The sequence below is a fragment of the Cucurbita pepo genome, chromosome LG03 (assembly GCF_002806865.2).
Source record: "Cucurbita pepo subsp. pepo cultivar mu-cu-16 chromosome LG03, ASM280686v2, whole genome shotgun sequence".
Classification (NCBI taxonomy): Eukaryota; Viridiplantae; Streptophyta; class Magnoliopsida; order Cucurbitales; family Cucurbitaceae; genus Cucurbita; species Cucurbita pepo.
In genome coordinates, this window is record NC_036640.1 from 2,129,251 (window position 1) to 2,149,605 (window position 20,355).

Below are 20,355 nucleotides of genomic sequence, written 5' to 3' on the forward strand. Positions count from 1 at the left end.
AAAAAAAAACAAAACAAACAAACGAAAAAGGAGAAAAGTCAAGAGGTATATAAGGAAAGATATTATAATATATATTAGTGATAGGAGATATTCATAACAGTATCATTGTGTTAAATATTGATGTCAATCATTGATAGACTGGGATTGAAACCTATTATCGATTAACTGATATCAATATCATTGAGTTATATAATGACTTCTTTTTTTTTTTCTTTTTTTTTATTTTTGCATCAATTTGAAATCATGGAAGCGTGTTCTACTGTTGTTACTAGTGGAATGATAAATTTCTATCTATTGCTTCTTCTTCTGCACTCAATGATATCAATCTATTAGTGATTTTCGTCAACATTTAACATAATGATACTGACATGAGCCTATCAATAATAGATCGATATCAAAGAGGAATATCAGTGTATCAATGATAGATTTTGATATTTAACTAATGGTATTGACATCATTCTATCAATAGTTGCTTTCAATATTAGTCTATGAATGATAGACCATTATCAAAAAGGAATATGCTACCAAATGAACTAATTGGATAACTCAAGTTCATGAGCAGAGTAGAACAGTCATATAGATTCATTGAATACAAAATCAGAAAATGATCCAGATATTGAATTAATCAGAGAATTAACAATGAAAATGATTTGTTCTATATACAGCGAGTTTTCTCTTTTCAACTTGCAGTGTGATTTGTGAGTCTTCTTGCAGGGATATAAAGGATTAAGCTAGTGCATTGACAATAGGCAAGAAACTAGGATGAGATGAAAGGGGAATCCTTAGGATTGGTTGTGATAGATGATCTTCCGGCAATTTTGGCTCTCTTTTTCTTTAGGAAGATTATTGAACTTGAGAGAATTAGATCTGGGAGGAAATAGATTGAAGGACTTGGACGAGGAATGTTTTATCCAACTTGAAAATCTGGTGGTGTTAGACATATCAAAAAACTTGCTCAAAGTTTTTCTCACAGAAGAAACATCACAAAATCACAGAGAAACATCAATTTAAAATTTGGAATTTAATGGAATACAAAAATAACACAGATTACAAACCTTTGAGATAACTCAAATCTTCGTTTCCTCCTGAGATTGAACCCAAAATCAACGTTCAGCCACAATTTTTGTCATCTCCGTTCCAAATGTTCGTTTCCGAACGTAGATACTGCAAAGATCCCGAACTAATCTTCCTCTGATTGCTGGAACAACAAATGTGCTTGGATATTTTGCCCTAATTGAAGTCCAGGTGAAGTCGAAGAGAATGAAAACGAAGCACGAAGCCAAGGAATTCTATCGGGGATGAAAAGATCGAAAACGAAGAGGAAGCCAAGAAGGGGAGGGAGAGTCGTAACGAAGAAGGAAGAATAACGCGCGCGCAAATAAAATAATTAAACAATTATTTTTAATTATTTTTTTTAAAAGTATACATTAATAATTAATTTTTTTAAAATTTTAAATATTAAACATTTTTAACCGTCAAATATTCTTAAAAGTATATTAGATGGATTATAGCCTATTTTTAGGTTGGTCAGGTTGATCCGACAAAACAAAAATTAAATTAACTCAAATTTTTAATTTTTAAGACTGGTTTTAATTTTTTACTAATGTTTTATTTTAGTAGATATATTGCCCAATAATTACTATAAGTAAATGAATATTCACCTAAATAAAATTATTAACTAAAATTAGTTTTATTATTAGGTGTTTGCTAATATTGATTTTTCCAATATAAAATTACTCATAAATTTTTAAAGTTTAATATATAACATTTACAAATTAAAAAAAAATAAAAATAATATATATATATATATAAATTCTCTGTTTTCACCATCTTATCTTTCATTTCCCTCGCCTTTCTTTTACTCGCATCGTTCTCCATCGTTACTCTTTTCTCGAAGCTTCTTTCACAGAGCCTCGCACTACAGACGCTGCCACTCGCCTTCGTTCTTGTTTCTGCCCAATCAATTCTTCATCGTCTGATCACGGTAATAGTTTCATCTACTTGTTCTAATCGCTGTTCTTCTTTTTTNTTTTGCCAATATTCTGGGTTGCAGACGGAAGTTGTGATAAGATGATTGAATTGAATGCGCTTGAAAACCGTATCGTTGTTCTGGATTTCATTGTCTATTGGAGATTGAATTTTTGGTACTTGGATGTGCCGCCATTTTCTGTTGATGATCTAACTTTGGAAATGGGATATATACATTTGACTTTTGTGTCAGTTTTTCTTTGTCTGATTTAGTGATTTAGTTAATTTCTCTAGATATTGATAACTTTCAGATGGATTTGAGAGATAATAGTGAAAGATGTGTTCTGACAGTGGACGCAGATGCGGGAGAGGAAGGGATAGAGGGAGGATCATTCGAGAGTCCGGCGGGAACAGAATTAATTGAAGGTGATGGAGATATCATCCTTGAGCCTTATGAGGGCATGGAATTTGAGTCTGAAGATGCTGCCAAGATTTTCTATGATAAGTATGCCCGTCAAGTGGGATTTGTTATGCGTGTTATGTCTTGTCGTCGTTCTGAAAAAGATGGGAGGATACTTGCCCGAAGACTTGGATGCAACAAAGAAGGTTATTGTGTCAGCATCCGAGGTAAATTTGGGGCAGTTCGGAAGCCACGGCCAAGCACACGAGAAGGCTGTAAGGCAATGATTCATGTCAAATATGATAAGTCCGGGAAATGGGTGATCACTAAATTTGTAAAGGAACATAATCATCCTCTTGTGGTCTCTCCTCGTGAAGCTCGGCAGACCATGGTGCGTGTTTCTTCTCTTCCTCTACTTTTATCTTCTATCCAACATCATATATTACAATAAGACTGTCATTTGCTAGTATGCTTTCTAGTGAGGCCTAAGAATTAATAAGCTAGAATCTGCGAAGATGTTATGGAATTGGCAATAATTGGAACATGTTTTTTGGAAACATATTTTGGCTCGTTGAAACCCGGGTTTCTTTAAACAAAGCGAGCTATTTGATGGATCGTTCAGTGAATCAATTTTGTTCTTTAGGGACATGGAATTGAAAAGATCTTTTCCTCATATATTGTGCCTTGGAAAACTACCTTTCTGATTGAATGTGGATGTGGATAAGTGGAGGACAGAGTGAATTTTTTGGTTGTGCATCCGTGCAGTTATGACTCTGCTCAGTGTTTTGTTGGGTTTGTTTTATATATGCTCATGGTATCTTGCACCATCTAGAATTATTTTGTTTTTGATAATGAAAGTATTGTTTCTTATCTAAAAAAGATAGAAATTTGTGTATGTAGTTGAGTGTGTTATATTTTAACGGTTGGTTGTATTAGAGAGAAACTGCAAAAGAAGCAGCGAAATTTCGTGAGAGATAGGAAGACTAGTGGTTCCAGTACTTGATCAATTTTTTAGCATGAAGGATTCTAGATCATTTATAATGTTTATATTAGTTGCAGTATGATCAATGGTTTATTAAAAAAGGAAAAACAAAGATGAATTTATATGAATTTTATTCAAAAAATAAAATGTCACCTGGCATGTTGAAGCTGCAATTTTCTCATTTTCCATATTATCTATTCATTATGTTACACTAAGTTTCAATTTTAGCGACTCTAACTGTAAAGCCTCAAGCCCGCCACTAGCAGATATTGTTCTCTTTAGGTTTTTCCTTTTAGACTTTCCCTCAAGGTTTTTAAAATGTGTCTGCTAGGGAGATTTTTCCATGCCCTTATAAGGAATGTTTCGTTCTCCTCCCCAACCGATCTGGGATCTTATAATCCACCTCCCTTCAGGGTCCAGCGTCCTCGCTGGCACTCGTTCTCTTTTCTACTCGATGTAGGGTGTAATCATGATTTCAGTCAGTTGTGTTAGGAAGAAACCTGCCCTTTTAACTGACTAAAATGATATATCATTTACTTAGTTCAGCCAGCTATTGAGAACAGAAAGTCCACTTGGGCTAGGCTCTTGGGTTTCGCAAAGCAAACGTTATATAGGTAATACTTGCTAACTTGTATGGATGAATTAAGGGGGAAAAAATCCTGAAAGGAAGCAGAACTCATGCAGGCTAATTGCTTAGAAGTAATCAATTTACTCAATATGGCTATGGCCCTTGGCTTCATAGCAACACGATGTCTCCAAACAATTTATGTGACATGCCTGGCTAATTTTTGTTATGAAATTCTTTAGGATGACGTGCCTTTCTTGCTTCTATATCATGGAACAGATTACAATGGCGGAATCTCCTTGACCCTGCCATCCCTCCTCAGCCACCTTGTTCGCCATTTTCGAACTTCCTACATCTCATCTCTGTATCCTCTTTTGTTCCAGCAATTTGGGGTACAGTAACCAGATAGCTATAAACCCAGAACATGGTAACCAGATGACAAATCAGTAGAACTATCACTCAGAGTTTACCGGTGACAAAACCCCATTAGTAAAAACTTTTCTTGTATACTAAATCGAGCTTCCCAGGCATGTCCGTCCCTTCTCAACTATCCCCCACTTTCTATCACTAGGAAAAGTAAAAAATTTTGAGTACATGCTAGAGCTTCCCGGGCATGCCACTCCTTTTCAACCAATAACTCATTCCTTCCAACACCTTGCCCATTATGTTTTCTAGCCTTCTCATTGTATAGGTGAATTGAATTGATCTTTTGTATATCCTAACATGTTTTGATGCTTTCAGTTATGATGCCTAACGTGATATGGTCTCACCTGATCCAATTATCCATTGAAGCAATTGAAATGTTCGGAATTTTCGCTCTAACTAAACGGTTGGAACCATTTGGAACACCCACCTAGCATACTTAGTTACTCATGAATAGTATACTATACTAGTTTATCCCTAGTTCGGGAAACCAGTAAACTTACTAGAGATTGGGAGCTTTTTAGCAAAAGATTAAAAGATTAAAAGAAAAACCCTCAACTTGAATTGAGAAGATACTAGAATTATTTGCCTGTTGATAGCTAAAACTTTTTTGTGGGTGGTTGACATGTATTTATATTTGTTGTATCGTGATTAAACACCATTGATTTTGTACTTCCCTTATAGGATGAAAAGGATAAACAAATACAGGAACTCACTATAGAGCTGCGGAATAAGAAACGGTTATGCTCCACATACCAAGAACAGCTTGCTGCATTTATGAAAATTGTTGAAGAGCATACCGACCAATTATCCAGAAAAGTTCAAAATGTAGTTACCAACCTTAAAGAGTTTGAGTCCATTGAGCAAGAACTATTGCATCCTAGATAGCCTAGCCACTGAGTGAGTATCTGATTGCGACTTGACTCTTCTCTTTCACTTTGAGTTTGTTTTTTTAACTGCATCAAAAGTATTTCTTATGCCATGTTCAACTAGATTCTTATGCAGTGCGGTCGGTGGCCATCGAGATTTTGAGGTTGGTAGTGCACGAAGAAGTACGACAACCCAAAAAGGCATTCTTTGCAATATAACCCGCCCCACTCTAAACTTGGAGCGAGCTACAGAAATGAACATTACAATATTTCCTCTGTTGTGTATCATAGCAGCACTGGCATGAAGTAGAAGCACTTGCAGATATCTGAGCGGAGAGACTATTTTTGAATGAAGAGCTAGATTTTATTCACCTCTATAAATGGATTTTGTTGATCAACCAACGCAATTTTTCAGAAAATTTGCTGAAATATCCTTTGCTTGTCTATACTTCTGCATCTGATACTACCACTGAACCATCCAAATCCCATCCTGGATGCCCACCATTTGCTATGGTGAGAAAAATCAAGAATAAAATTGTTCCATTTTGCTTATTTTATTAGGATTTCTCTCGTGGTGCCAAATGGTACTTACGATTTAGTATTCTACGAGCTTCTTTAGCAACTTATCATGGTAGGATTGGCCGATTATGTTGTGAGAATAGTCGAGTTACATGTAAGCTGGTAACGTTGTATTGTTTGTGACTTCCATGCATAGAGAGATGTTGTATTGTTTGTGACTTTTATGGTAAATTGAAGGAAGTGTTTGTTCACTTCGGGACGGAGAAATGGATCCAATCATATATCATAGTGTTAAGAAAATTGAAATAAAATTAGGCTTAATATATAAACTTGCATAACACAGTGAATAAGATATCAATTACTGTTCAGAAATCGATATTTAATTAATTTATTTATTTTTATCTTGTAAAACTATTTTAAAACTCTCTAACATAAAAACATTTTCTACTCTAAAAAATTTGCTTGTAAAGAGGAAAATAAAAAATAAAAAATTCAATTGTTCTTCATTTCCCTATTTAAAAAGGGAGGAAAAAAAAAAGTTGTTCATTTTCTTTTATACCAATAAATTAATCGACCGTCGCTGCTCTTGTCTGTGATCTTTCAACCTGTGAGGCAACAACGACGGCGCGAAGGCATTCAGAATGGCTCTCTCGCCGGACTCTCAACGGAGGTAGTTCGTAAGGCATTTTAAAATCGAAACCACCGTCTCTTGCATGGATTCCATCCAATTTTCTACCAATCAAACGCCTGTCGGGGCCTAGCAAGCCTTTAGGGTTCGTAGGAGTTTCGATCCTATCAGACGGTGATCGCGAGCTCGGTCTGATCGATACTGGTGGTGGAGGAAAGAAACTGAAGTTTGTTCTCATCTCGATAAGTGCCTCTAAGTAATAACTCTTCTTCCTCGTGGTTTTATGAGCTCCTTCCGCGTTTGACACGAGTATGTTCATGTTCTACAAATCCTGAAGTATGTTACTGTATTCTGATGCAAATGCATTTTTATTGTGTGGCTGTAATCGAGAACTATACCGAGTTCCTACCTGGCTTTCCAATTTACTCTCTATTTTTCTTTGTTACTAACAGGAGATTAAGATGACTCAACCATCAGTGATACTTGCAACTGCTAGCTATGATCACACTATTAGGTTTTGGGAGGCCAAAAGCGGTCGCTGTTACCGAACTATACAATACCCCGATTCTGTTAGTTCATAAATCCTTTGACTGGTTTTTCTCTGTGTTTCTTGGTTATTCTGCATTATGTTTTTCTTTTCTTATGTTAGAAATTTTGGAAGAAACTTTAGTCGGGTTACAAATTTATAAGTAGGAAAGTTATCTCATTCTACGAACATTATGACATACTTAACTACGGTCTTTTTATGTTACTTGAGCCTTTTGAAAAATTGGGCCAAATTCATGTTGAATTCAATGATTTTTGGGGGTGGTAATAGGGGTGTGATTACGGGAAACGTAGTAGCATTTGAAAGACTTTAGAGTTCAGAAAATTGTTTTGATGTATGCATGATTTTCCTCTGCTTCAAATTATCCACGCCCAAGCCTCTATCAACAAGGAGCGATATATGTAAGGAACAGAAATGAGGAAAGAGGACTCATGCCATATCCTTTCGTTTATAAAGTTCTTCTTATATTAATAGTGTATAAGTTTTCTTTAAATATAAGTCATAGCTCACATTGCTTATCTTTAGTTGAGAAAAGATATGAAAGGGCCAAGATGAACTTAACTTTGAGATCCGTATATGTAAGATATAATGGAAAGGAAGAAATACTTTAGTAGTGGGGCTTAATACTTTGGTTGAGCAGGGTGGTGGTTCTGCCCTGGTCTTTTCTTAACTAGTTAGAAGTTAGCCTTACCCACTGGTTTTTTCTCGCAACTGTTAATCGTGGATATTTTCTTCGATCATTTGCCTAATTACCGTAAATAATGTGCGCAGCAAGTTAATAGACTGGAGATTACCCCAGACAAAAGATATTTGGCTGCTGCTGGTAATCCTCACATCCGATTGTTTGATATCAATTCAAATAGCCCTCAACCGGTATGTAACCTGCTCATTTCCTTTTATTATTGAACTTTTTTTTTCCTGAATCTCTAGATGGAAGCTGAGTGAAAATAAATCTTCCTTTCGTTTTCTAACGAGTTTGTTCTTTCTATTTTTACCCACAAATGGCAGATAATGAGTTATGATTCACATACTAATAATGTAATGTCAGTGGGGTTTCAATGTGATGGGAACTGGATGTATTCAGGTTCCGAGGACGGCACAGTAAAAATATGGGACTTGAGGTGAGAAAAGCTTTCAAATTAATGTGTCGTTATTTGATTGTGTATACATGTTTGATATTGTTAGATTTGCATTCAAGGTATCTGGACTGATTTTGAGAAATGCAGGGCTCCTGGTTGTCAGAGGGAATATGAAAGTCGTGCAGCAGTTAACACTGTTGTTCTACATCCTAATCAGGTCATTTATCACATCTCTACTCCTTTTAGCAGTTTGATGTCATTTTACTTCAAATCCTATTAGTCCTACTTATGTAATGGAAGTTTGTTTCTCATCACAATAATAATAATTATACTGCATAAGACAATGCACAAGAGCCTCTCCTGAATACAATTTATTTATTTAACTTTTTGGGCATGAGAAGGAATATTAATTATACAATTGTCATTAAACCAATTCTGTCTTGCTTTTCTCTGAGATTCATACTAAGAAAAACTACTAATGTTGTTGTGTTGCTTTTACATTGCTAACCAAATTTCTGTCATTTGCAGACTGAACTGATATCTGGAGATCAAAATGGGAATATCCGTGTATGGGATTTGACTGCAAATTCATGCAGTTGTGAACTGGTATGGCGTTGTGCATTTCATTTTGTGTTTGCCGATGATTTTGAACTAGAAGAAAATAAGGGAGTTTTTTAGCATGATACCTTTAATACTTATGGAGCGTTCTCTCTCTTTTTTTTTTTTTTTTTTTTTTTTTTTTTTTTTTTTTTTTTTTTTTTTTTTTTTNTAAGAATATTTATGGGGAATAACTACAATGTTTCTTCGTAATAATGAGGAAAACAAAGAAATTCAGGCATCAGAATCCTTCAGATCTTTTGGAAGTTCTTTCTGCAGATAAGGAAAACCATCATCTAAAGGATTAAAGGGGAAAAACAACTTATGAAGGAATCAGTTGGGGCGCTTAGAGAAGTTCTGGGTCAATTCTTCATTCTTCTTTGGAGTCCAATCTCGAGTGATTGGGAAAATAAAAAGAAAATGAAGTGAAAAGGATTAGTTTTAGTTAAGATAGTTAAACTATTGTAGGAAATTTTTTAGGTTGTCTGAAGCTTTTGAGATACAAGAGGTTCAAAAATCAAAGATTCGTAAGAGTAGTTCTATGGTAATACTTCTTCTAGGTGTTAGTCTTCAAGTGGTAGATACTGGGTTTTAAGGATGCTAATGTGACGTGTTTCGAGGCGACTTGGTTCTCCTAAGAATTGTATCTAATAGGCCCATGAAATTTTTGAAATGTCAAATAGGTTAGAACCTCTCATAAAGTGAGAGTCCAAGGTCCTATTAAACACAAATTTAAAAGTTTTAAAACCTATTAGGAAAAATTCAAGGATTTATTAAATACATATATGAAAGTTCAGGAATCCATTAGATTCAAACCAAAAGGTTCAAGGACCTTAACTTACAATTTAATCTGTTTGTGATCTCTTAAATGGGAGTTCTTACTTACTGCAAAAGCAGAACAAAAATTACCTAATAATCTATTTGTAATCTCCTAAATGGGATTCTTACTTACTGCAAAAAAAGAACAAAAGTTAATGATATGGATTATCATGTATACATCCCCATAGTCTAGTTTGATTCCAGGTGCCAGAAGTGGATACAGCTGTAAGATCTTTGACGGTTATGTGGGATGGAAGCTTGGTAGTTGCAGCAAATAATCATGGCACATGTTATGTTTGGCGCTTATTACGTGGCACCCAGGTTATTCCTAAATGCAAAATGCTAATTGTTGTTCTGCTGTACAATTGAAATAATGTAACACCTTTTTCTCTTTCAGACGATGACAAACTTCGAGCCACTTCATAAACTTCAAGCACACAAGGGATACATTCTCAAGTGTCTCCTTTCACCTGAATTCTGTGAACCCCACCGGTATTCCTCAGAACTCTAATACATTCTCTTTTCTTTTATTTCGTACTCGACTATAGATGTTTGATAATTGATCATTGCGGCTTGTTTACTTCTGCAAATTATAACATTCTCATGGCATCACATCTTTTAGATACCTTGCCACTGCATCTTCTGACAGCACTGTCAAAATCTGGAACGTGGACGGTTTCACGTTAGAAAAGACACTTATAGGTATCTACCTCTCATTTATATAGTGTTATTTTTGTTAAAGACATGGCTATTTCTATTCAATTATTATTATACTGGGTCTCAATGGAAGTTATTGAGAAGCAAGTTTAGTGCTTAATTTTGCAATCCCTTGTGCTTTTCAGGACACCAACGCTGGGTGTGGGACTGCGTCTTCTCAGTAGATGGTGCATATCTTATAACAGGTGACTGGGTTATGGACTAATCTGAGGGCCTCAGTAGGCTTTATTCTCTTTCTAAATAGCTTTGAAAGCATTGATCTCTGTTAAGCATTATGCAAAGCATTGATCTCTGTTAACCATTATGCAAAGCATTATGGATTTGGCGCAGTAGGTAAAGGGAGTAGGCATTATATCTATAGATATCTAGATCCAAAATAATGTAGCTAGTTTCTTAGATATGAATTATCCTACAGACTTTTTAAACCAGGTTAGTTGGCCAGTGATGTATGCAAAAAAAAAAAAAAAAAAGGGGGGNTATTTTGAAAGGAAATTGACTCTAACTACAAGAATCGCAATTAGAACGTTATTCGTTTTAGTCAATTATTTCTATTTTGGCGTTCGCCATAAACATTAAAGTATCCGTTAAGCCTTTCCTGTATGTTTTGAAAGTAACATGGGATGCTTGTGAATGCAGCCTCTTCCGATACTACTGCAAGACTCTGGTCCATGTCAACTGGCAAAGAGATGAAGGTTTATCAAGGTCATCATAAAGCAACTATTTGTTGTGCCCTACACGATGGAGCTGAACCCTCCTCTAGTTGAAACTGGATTGTTCATAGTGAGCGGTGTGCTGCCACTTCTTTCCCCATCATTTATAACTCAAGATATTGGGTTGAGGCTTCCAGAAAGTAATGCATATTTATGAACCGAGCAATACATTCTTAGGCATTAGTGGCTAAATAAGTTGTTGATTCTCTCCAACTGTGTTCTGATATTGAATCAACCTGCCTGATCATCTCTTTGTGCTTCCAAGTGAGTGACATTCCAGTGTTATTTATTTCAATTTAGGGGCAGAGCTTCAGTTAAACATGGTTCAAACACTTGGAATCAAAACCCTGGTAGTTTGTATACTGTTGGGAGATTAAACAAGATGGTATCAGATGTGCCAAAAGAATGAAACTTGAATAATGGATGCAGTGAATCAGGTGAATATGTGTGCCACTTTCGGGGACACGGGAAAGTAGAATTCAGTTGATTTCTCCGATGGACACTCGACTATCTAGCATTTAAAGAAGTCTTATATACTTGTGAAAGATACGCATTAACAAAATCTATACAAAATGTTAATGGTGAGTCTAAATTGATTTACTAGGAATCGGGACTCATTACTTCCCACCGATGATCGTGTGGGGTGAATTGTGACCTCGTACGATCATGTCGGATGAGCAAGAGCCGCTTGACTGTTCAAGATAGCATGAAGTCCTTGCCATTTTGAGCCTCAGTGGTTGGATGGATCAAGTACGACCTCTAAAAACATGTGAATTTCGCCTTGATCTTAGAGAATGATCAACCACATTGAGACGAATCAAAAGTAATATAAGAATTCATGGTCCTGGCAGATGTGAACATCCTTATTATCTACAAAAAGAAATATTTTGGAATGCTGCTTGAACAATGAACTTTGAACCTGTCTCAGAAAGTCATTCGACTGAACGGAGATATCGAATCAGCTATGCCTCCTAGTCGATTCATTGGTCTGTACCCACCATAATGAGTCATATAATCAGCAATGAGAGTTAGATGTCGAATGTTGACAGATATCCCATATGAATTGAAAATATTTCGAATTTCTCTTATTATGGATTCCCTAGCAACTTCCACTCTATACGTTTATAGCATGGCATGAATGTCATTAGTATCGCTTTGTAATCTTAATTTATTCAACACAAATAAAAACTATTAAACATTGTAATGCTTTAAATAAATTCCGAGTCTTAGTCAAATGAAATATTTATCCTGAAGACCTTTCATTTTCAAAATAGTTAAAAATAATTCTAAGTTTTTTAATTTTAAAATGTCACTAAATTCCGAGCAATGAAATCTTAATATAATAAAAATAATATTAAAATTACGTTATTAATATATATTTAAATCATATATCATATAAAATACGAGTAAATTTATATATATATATATATATATATATATATAGTTGAAAACGGACTAAAAACAAAACTGAACTTTTCCGTTTTAGTTATTAATTTATGTTTAGAAGTGGTTTTACTTATTAAATATATTTAAACGAATTATTGCTATTTATTAAATTTGTTTGAAAAAAATAAATTCAACGGGTAAAAATTAGTTTAAAGTTTATTAAAAGCAAGAGTGAAGTAAAAAATTAGGATAAAATTAAATTAAAATTAAGACAAGAGGTATTATTTTAACAAACACACTTTTAATTGGCTATCTGTCTTCGATATTCCCATAGTCGATGAGATCAACGTGATGCGATGGCCGTTTGCCTAATTTCTCTTTCATTCGCTTCATCTTCCTTCTCTCAATCACTTTCTTCACTGTTTCCCACCCGAAAATCTCCTCATCCCGCCATTGTTTTGCTGTAATCATTCCATTTGATCACAAATTAGCTTCCTCGTTTCTTAATCTTTCCAATTTGTTTGCCTTTTTCTTTTCCCTCTCATTTCTGTAAGAGTCTGAAGTGGTGGTCGAGCTTGCCTGCTTGTTGTTGCTATGGCGATTCCAGCGGCCCTGGTGATCCTGCCATTGGGCGTCCTCTTCTTCGTTTCTGGCCTCGTTGTCAATCTCATTCAGGTATTGTGCGGCTGCTTCTGCTCGATCTGTGCCGGTTCTTCTTTCTTTCTCGATTTGGATCTTTTGAAGCTTCTCGGTGTTATTCCAGCTTTGATTTCATTACTGTTGGTTTCTCCAGTGCCTGGATTTTGTTATTGTTTGCGTTCTTAGTGTGTGTGGTTGAGGTGAGTAGTGGAGACTATAATCGTTAGGTTGAGTTGCTTAAACCAATTTAGCGGTGTGCTTCTATTGTGTTAATGCATGCTTCTTCCACTTTTACTTGGATTAGTCGTCTGGTTGCGCCAAGGTAACATGTAGATTTAGCTTAGATTCTGTTTTTCTCCCTTCTCGTTTGCAATGTTTGAACTTATTATTGTTTTTATTTACAGATTATTTTAATGAATATTCTTCGTTGCTTGTTCTTTCTAACAAAATGTGGTAAGATGATCCAGGTGCCTTAGTTAAATACAATGCGTCGGTTGTAACCAGTGAGTCGGCTGATGAGCTTTAACGAACGTGGTTTATCTTCTATGCAGCCATTTTGATTATACTGTGCTATTCTAGTATTTGTTGTTTGCGCTCTCACCTCCTCTTCTTTAAAAGCGTGTGTTGATTGTTCTCTCCAATCTCCGCTCCCTTGTTTCAGGCAACATGCTTTGTCCTTATAAGGCCGCTAACAAAAAATGGATACAGAAGGATTAATAGATTGGTGGCAGAGCTATTGTGGTTGGAGCTTGTTTGGCTAGTTGATTGGTGGGCAGGTGTTAAGGTGCATCATTTTGATCCCCATATTATGTCATTTTAGTAGTTATGGAAGTATTGTTGTTGCTGTATTGTATTTCCAGCATCCTGAATTTCAATGACTAAATTTTTTCATCTCATTTTTTCTCGCGCTTTACTATATTCTGATGCTATGGAGGAGAAATATTAGAAATATTAAAATTAATCATTTCTCCTCATTGAAAGGCTACCCCATCTGACAATCCTCCCCCATTAAAAATGATGATTTTATGCTTTACTTTTTACTTTTTCTTTTTTTTAGTTGCTTAACAGGATTACCGTTTTAGGCTGAAGAATGTAGCGTTAATTTATCAAGCATCAGTTCACTACTTGAGTTTAAGTGCGTGTCAATTTGTTTTTATTAATAAAACCACTAAATGATTAAATTGTCTTGTAAATCTTCACCGAATCCATATCAAATGGCCTAGTACCTGTTTTTTCGGTTCTTGGATTGGACTAATGAAAGCTCAATTTGTGGAACCATTCTGAACGCAGATTAAAGTGTACGCAGATCGTGAAACCCTTAAACTAATGGGTAAGCGTACAATTTTGCACTTTTTGCATCGTGCCTGCTGCATATCTTTGTATTGACTGTAAATTTATATCTCTTTTGAAAAATCTGCAAAATGTCTCAACTGACCGCGTAAGTTATGAACTTTTCCAGGTAAAGAGCATGCACTTGTTGTTTCTAACCACAGAAGTGATATTGATTGGCTTGTTGGATGGATTCTAGCTCAGGTGCCTATTTCTTTAGTTTCTTTATCAAGGATAGTTCAACTTCACTAAGTGTTACACACGTATTTGTAGGTGCATCTTTTTACATTATCTGGCATCTATACCTGTTACATGTTATATGTTTCTATCAGAGCATAAAATCAGTGTGTTTAGTGCCATTTCTTGTTAGTTTTATGTTTTCTCCCTACTAATAATATACATTTGGTAGAGATCTGGATGTCTTGGCAGCACGCTAGCTGTAATGAAGAAGTCGTCAAAGTTTCTGCCAGTACGTTAGTTTTTCTGATTCTTCTTTTAGCATTCATGAGATTGGTATTATTTTTTAATCAAATTTTGAAGTTAATTTTTTAATTTTTCAGTTGCAGACTTGTTACTAATGCTAAATTTCTCCTAGTACTCAGCTGACTAAAGTTGTCTAAGTTTTAGAGGAAAGAATATATCATGTAGATTTCTATTCTGGCAGGTTTTAGGTTGGTCAATGTGGTTTTCAGAGTATCTTTTTCTCGAAAGAAGCTGGGCCAAGGATGAAATTACTTTAAAGGCAAGGCAATCATGCTGTATTTTATACAGGAGTTGTTCACTACGCATTGGATCTTTTCAATTTTACCATGAATTTTTTTCTGTACTTAACATGATTTCATTTGAGGCTCATGTTATTGTGTCTGCAGTCAGGCCTTTTACGGTTGAAGGACTTCCCTTTGCCTTTTTGGTTGGCACTTTTTGTAGAAGGGACTCGATTTACTGAGGCAAAACTTCTGGCAGCTAAAGAGTATGCCATTGCAAATGGATTACCTGTTCCAAGAAATGTTTTGATTCCACGTACAAAGGTTAGAGTTTATTGAAAATAACTTTCATGAAATTTTCGTTCTTACCATGTTTAGACGCTTTTTTAATTGTTTATGCCCCTTTTTTGAACTCCTCTACACCTGCAAAAGAAATACGGTTGCAAACAAATGATACCAAAAATCTACTCAGTTCTTTTCTTTAGCCCTCCCTCTCCCCTCCCGTGTCTCTTTCTGTTGTTCTTTTAAATATTGTGTACTAAACACTTTGATTTGAGTAATGTGTCTGTATCTGAACATATTAACGCACACACATTAACACACCATGGCACTTCAATATTTGTCAGACACTCAGAATATAGAGTTTGAGATCTTTTATAAACTTTGAAAGTGACGTGAACATAATAAAAAACAGTCATTGTAGTAGACTTTGAATTAGAATAATCAGGCTTATTTTTTCTGCATGTATTATTGTAAATTTGTATCAGCCTGTGACATTTTTTCTTATTAGACATTAAACCATTAAATACATGTCTGTTTCGCTTTGAATTCCCTATGTAACTTCTGTTATAAGATATGAGTTTTGACATCATCATATGGTCTTTAGAAAAATATACCATTTCATTTGAAAAGTACGCCATAGCTATTCAAATGCTAATTGGTGTCTTCAGTCTCTCATCTCTTGCTTCATTTTAGATGCAATTATCATTATCTGAACTGCAAATGTTAGGAATGAAAATTGTCAATGTTTAAGGGGATGCAAATATATTTTAGAAAAATACAATTAAAAATGTGTCTGCATTAGGTTCATGTCATGTATCTGCATCTCCATATCATATTAACCTCATCCCCATTTTTAGTTCTTACCGGTCAACTGTTTAATTAGACATTTTTTTAGAGGAAGATAACGATTTAAAAGTTCAGTTCTGTTAAAGGAAATTAGAGACGTGTCTTTTTTGGGGTTTCTGTATTTTGGGTTTCTTCTTTGTGTTGAGGCTTTTGTAAGTTTTACCTTCTCTACATTTCATGTGGAGTAAACCTTCTTACTTTTATTTTGGGTGCTCCTTTTTCCAAGTTGATCAGTCAATTTTCTAATGAGCACATGCTTTTGGATTTTATGTCCGTGACATATGTCTTGAATGGTGTGACTTTGTGGTTTTAATATTTTATGGCTTTAGTGTTTGTATGTCGATGCTTATATTATATCTATACGTATTCATGATAAAGTGCTTTGCCTTCCACCTAACTTTGAAGAAAGTAAATTTTACTTGCACCATAAATGTGGTTGAGGTAGAAATTCTACCCAAATTGTGTTAAACTTCTTCTTTTCTGGCTTATATGTTTTGGAAATGCAAGTATTGTTTCAAAAGATGTTAGCATGCAGGTCTTCTTGTGAGAACGGCTTATATTGTTTATTTTTACAAACATGCTTAAAGATCACTTAGTTCTTAGTTACTATCTCACAACTTTTAATATCCTAATTTAGACAGGATAAACGGAGATTTGTTATCTTTTGACACATATTGGGTGATCGCCAGATCTCTCAATGCTTAAGAGACATCTATCGCTGAGATAATTTGTCAATTATGTGTACGTGACATTGTTGAAGTTCTATCATCATCCTCAAGTATTACAAGAATTTATCCTTTTTGCAATTCAAGATTATCTAACTATGAATAAGATTTTTTTGAACTTTTATGTATTATTTGTACTCATTTATATAGAATTCTGTTTATTTTTTCTTTGGATTTCAAGTACTTTTCATTATTAGTTTGTGTTGACTGTATTATGAAATGGACTTGAGGCAACATCAAGGGCTGGGGATAATTTATAGACTATTAAATAGGTTACTGACTACAGCATGTCAGGGCCATTCGCCTAGGATTCTGAGCTTTTTATTTGTTAACGATGATTGTGTTTTTGCTCTTATGATTCTCGCCTTCGTACATTATTTCAACATTATGTCAACTTCTTGTCTTTAAGGAAGAGGGCAAAGGTTTGGGCAGTGGAAAATGAGAACTTTTTTATTAGTTGCTGCCCTTCTCCCTTCACTTCCTCTATTTCTATTTCCTTTTTTTTTCTTTTCTTTTTTTTTTTAATAANCATTTATTCACCTGGCATGTGCGGAGCTATATTTACCCACCTGTGAATTGGCACAACTTGGTACTCTGTTGTTTTCAGGGATTTGTGTCAGCTGTTGGTCATATGCGCTCATTTGTTCCAGCAATTTATGATGTAACAGTAGCTATTCCCAAAAGCTCACCTCCACCAACAATGCTCAGACTCTTCAAGGGGCAGCCTTCTGTGGTAAATTACCTTTGCTAAAGTGTCTTTTTTTTTGTATAATTTTTGTTCGAGAAACATATTGATGTCCTTGTAGCAAGGTGAATAACCTTGCTGGCCAATCACTACGCAATGCTTCTCCTCAACGTAATTATCCGATTCTTTTTGGTTCATGGTGGTCATCCTCTCATTAGACAATCCTTCGGTTATAGTTCGTTAGAATTTTCTTTTGGCATTTACTAGGTAGCATTCACAGAGGCGTTGCCCATGTTTTTAGAATTTGAAAATAATTGACAGTATTTAAAAAAATATCCTATAATATAACATTAAGTTATTGAAATTTTGTGTTCTAATTACAGTTGTACAAATACAAAATCATACAATAAATGGAACCATCGTGGGTTGGCCTTGTTCTGATAACAATGCCACAACCTATCTGCTCTTGTAGGTACATGTGCACATTAAGCGACATTCAATGAAAGAACTGCCTGAGACAGAGGATGCCATTGCTCAATGGTGTAGAGACATGTTTGTGGCAAAGGTACAAAATATCAAGGTCTTGTTTGGTAACTACTTTGTTTGTGAAAATTAATTCACGTTTGTTTTGGTATATCTTTTCTTACAAATATTTTCAAAATCCAAGTCAACTTTTGATTAAATAAGTAGTTTCCAAAAACTTGTTTTTATTTTTGGAATTTGAAGAATTCAAATGTTTCCTTGATACAATTGAAAAACCATTGTAAAGAAATTGCAAGTAAACCAGTATAATTTTCAAAAACAGAAAACTAAAACGAAATCGTTATGAGATGAAGATCAAAACAATCTGATTTTGCAGGCTATTACCCATAGGTTAAAAGTTATCAATCAATTGCCTTACCTTCTTGGTTCTTGCATTCCAGGATGCACTGATGGACAAGCATGTAGCAGAAGACGCCTTTAACAATGAAGAATTACAGGACCTTGGTCGGCCAATCAAGTCCCTCTTGGTAAGCTCCTTGTTTTTCTCCTAAATAAAGAGAGAGAACTCTATATTCTATTGGAACTTCTGATTATATCAAAATTTAACCTTAAATTTGAATAAGTAATGAAATTTATAGCCCTTGTTATTTAAGTTCTATTTTTTTTTAAAGATTTGTGACTAATTATAAACATATATTGTGGCTGGGCAAGGTGGTTTCTCTGGGTATTCTGGCCCACATTGGTCACATTAAAGTTGGAGTTAGATATCTCATTGCTGAGTTTTAGGCCCTTTTATTTGCTTGATTTTGTTGTATGAGTTTAGTATAGTGTTTATTTAGCTATATTTTCTGCTGACTAGTCCATTAATTCATGAGAAATTTTACCCTGGTTCAATTTGATGAAATTAAACGTTGTAAGAACTAAGGATAGAGATAAAAATGCAATGTTCGTGGGAAAAAAATCCCAATTTTATCTCTCTCTCAATCATTCTCTCGCAGGACTTGTTTAAATGTTTCATTTTCATTTTTTTTCTTCACCTTGAGCAGGTAACAATTTCATGGACATGTCTGCTCATCTTGGGGTCTCTCAAGCTTCTTCAAGGCTCTGCCTTATTATCTTCATGGAAAGGTCGTACATTCTCAGCATCTTGCCTCGCCATTGTTACAGTCCTCATGCAGATCCTCATACGTTTCTCCCAGTCCGAGCGGTCGACTCCTGCCAAGGTCACCCCGGCTAAGCCTAAGACCACCGGCGAACCACTCAACCCCAGACGACAGCAGCCAAAACAGAACTAGGCTCTAGACAGAGAGCTCACATTTGCTCGAAACCTTGATATATATATATATATATCTATATCTATATATATATATATCTATATCTATATATATATATATCTTTTACACGATTGCTTGTTTATCTGCAGTCGTAGGTTTTATGAACTTATACCCGTATCTACTGTCAATGTATTGTATGTCAACTCTTTTCCCTTCTCAGATTAAACTCTTTGTCTCCATAGCATCGTGTATTTTGCAGGCACCAATTTGTCATTCAATTCTTTTGTTTAAAGAAACAATAGCTTGATTTTGACAGTTACTACTTACTATAGATTTGTTTTTTAATTTCTTTTTAAATTCTAGGCCTTAAATTTCAAATTTTGTTAACACCATCCATGTGGTAATAGCCTTTGGTGATTAGACAGTGTGTGATAATTGGATGAAATAGAGGGAGCAGTCTACATGAGCAATTTAATACCCTTTAAATTGAGAACATGTTTTAGGATAAATAATAGAGGGTGTTAGTTTACCCTTTTGCCCATCTATTTATTGTTAGTTTACCTTTTTGCCCATCTATTTATTTTTTTGTTATTTTAAAATAAAATTATACCAATGGCGTAATTAATTAAGACATGTACTTTTATTTAAGAAGTCAGAGATTTAGATATTAAAATAATGATAATACACGAAAAAAGTTGACAAAAAAATAAATAAACTAAAAAAGATATATTTTATAAATGAGATCAAGTAATATTTGTTTAACTAATTAAGTTATAATTAGATCCATAATAACTTCTCATAATTATTTTATTACATAAAGTCAACCATAAGATTATCATATAAACATAAAATAAATAAAATTTCCTATCTACACATTAATATATCTGTCAAATTGAAACACAGTCATAGGGAAATAAATGACAATAATAATAAAAAATAAAAATAAAAAACATAATCATAACAAATTAGTAAAAGTCATAAATATATTTCATATTTAATGAAATTAAATAACCCACATTTAATCAATAACATAAAATAGTAAATACTAAACAATAAAATGAAATAAAACCAATTATGAATATTTATTTATTTTTATTTTTCAATTTGAGAAATAATTTTCTTCAATCTATCAAATTACTTATAATTTTCTTATTTTTTGTCCCGAGTAAAGTTATACGA

General features: G+C 34.4%; 3 protein-coding genes across 7 annotated transcripts; all 3 read left to right on the forward strand.

The window, feature by feature from the left end:
* The first annotated feature begins 1,847 nt into the window (after positions 1-1,847).
* Positions 1,848-5,980, forward strand: LOC111789697 (protein FAR1-RELATED SEQUENCE 5-like). 4 transcript variants are annotated; one of them, XM_023670354.1, is made up of 4 exons: positions 1,848-1,984; positions 2,263-2,759; positions 5,023-5,238; positions 5,332-5,980. In XM_023670354.1, exons 2-3 carry the CDS (start codon positions 2,280-2,282, stop codon positions 5,224-5,226), a joined length of 684 nt encoding a protein of 227 aa, XP_023526122.1. In that variant the 5' UTR covers positions 1,848-1,984; positions 2,263-2,279; the 3' UTR covers positions 5,227-5,238; positions 5,332-5,980. The 4 variants fall into 4 exon arrangements, with proteins under 4 accessions (XP_023526122.1, XP_023526121.1, XP_023526123.1 ...); XM_023670353.1 differs by having other exon boundaries at positions 2,280-2,759; XM_023670355.1 differs by having other exon boundaries at positions 2,280-2,759; positions 5,344-5,980.
* A 294-nt stretch (positions 5,981-6,274) lies between these two features.
* Positions 6,275-11,243, forward strand: LOC111791301 (protein LST8 homolog). 2 transcript variants are annotated; one of them, XM_023672589.1, is made up of 11 exons: positions 6,275-6,663; positions 6,807-6,923; positions 7,673-7,774; positions 7,910-8,022; positions 8,128-8,197; positions 8,509-8,586; positions 9,601-9,717; positions 9,794-9,888; positions 10,019-10,098; positions 10,239-10,298; positions 10,750-11,243. In XM_023672589.1, exons 2-11 carry the CDS (start codon positions 6,816-6,818, stop codon positions 10,875-10,877), a joined length of 951 nt encoding a protein of 316 aa, XP_023528357.1. In that variant the 5' UTR covers positions 6,275-6,663; positions 6,807-6,815; the 3' UTR covers positions 10,878-11,243. The 2 variants fall into 2 exon arrangements, with proteins under 2 accessions (XP_023528357.1, XP_023528358.1); XM_023672590.1 differs by having other exon boundaries at positions 6,275-6,610.
* Positions 11,244-12,530: 1,287 nt separating this feature from the next.
* LOC111791143 (1-acyl-sn-glycerol-3-phosphate acyltransferase 2-like) lies at positions 12,531-19,495 on the forward strand. Its single transcript, XM_023672374.1, has 11 exons — positions 12,531-12,884; positions 13,510-13,632; positions 14,139-14,178; positions 14,308-14,381; positions 14,587-14,646; positions 14,842-14,919; positions 15,047-15,205; positions 17,342-17,467; positions 17,892-17,984; positions 18,343-18,429; positions 18,949-19,495. Exons 1-11 carry the CDS (start codon positions 12,804-12,806, stop codon positions 19,195-19,197), a joined length of 1,170 nt encoding a protein of 389 aa, XP_023528142.1. The 5' UTR covers positions 12,531-12,803; the 3' UTR covers positions 19,198-19,495.
* The last annotated feature ends 860 nt before the right edge of the window (positions 19,496-20,355 follow it).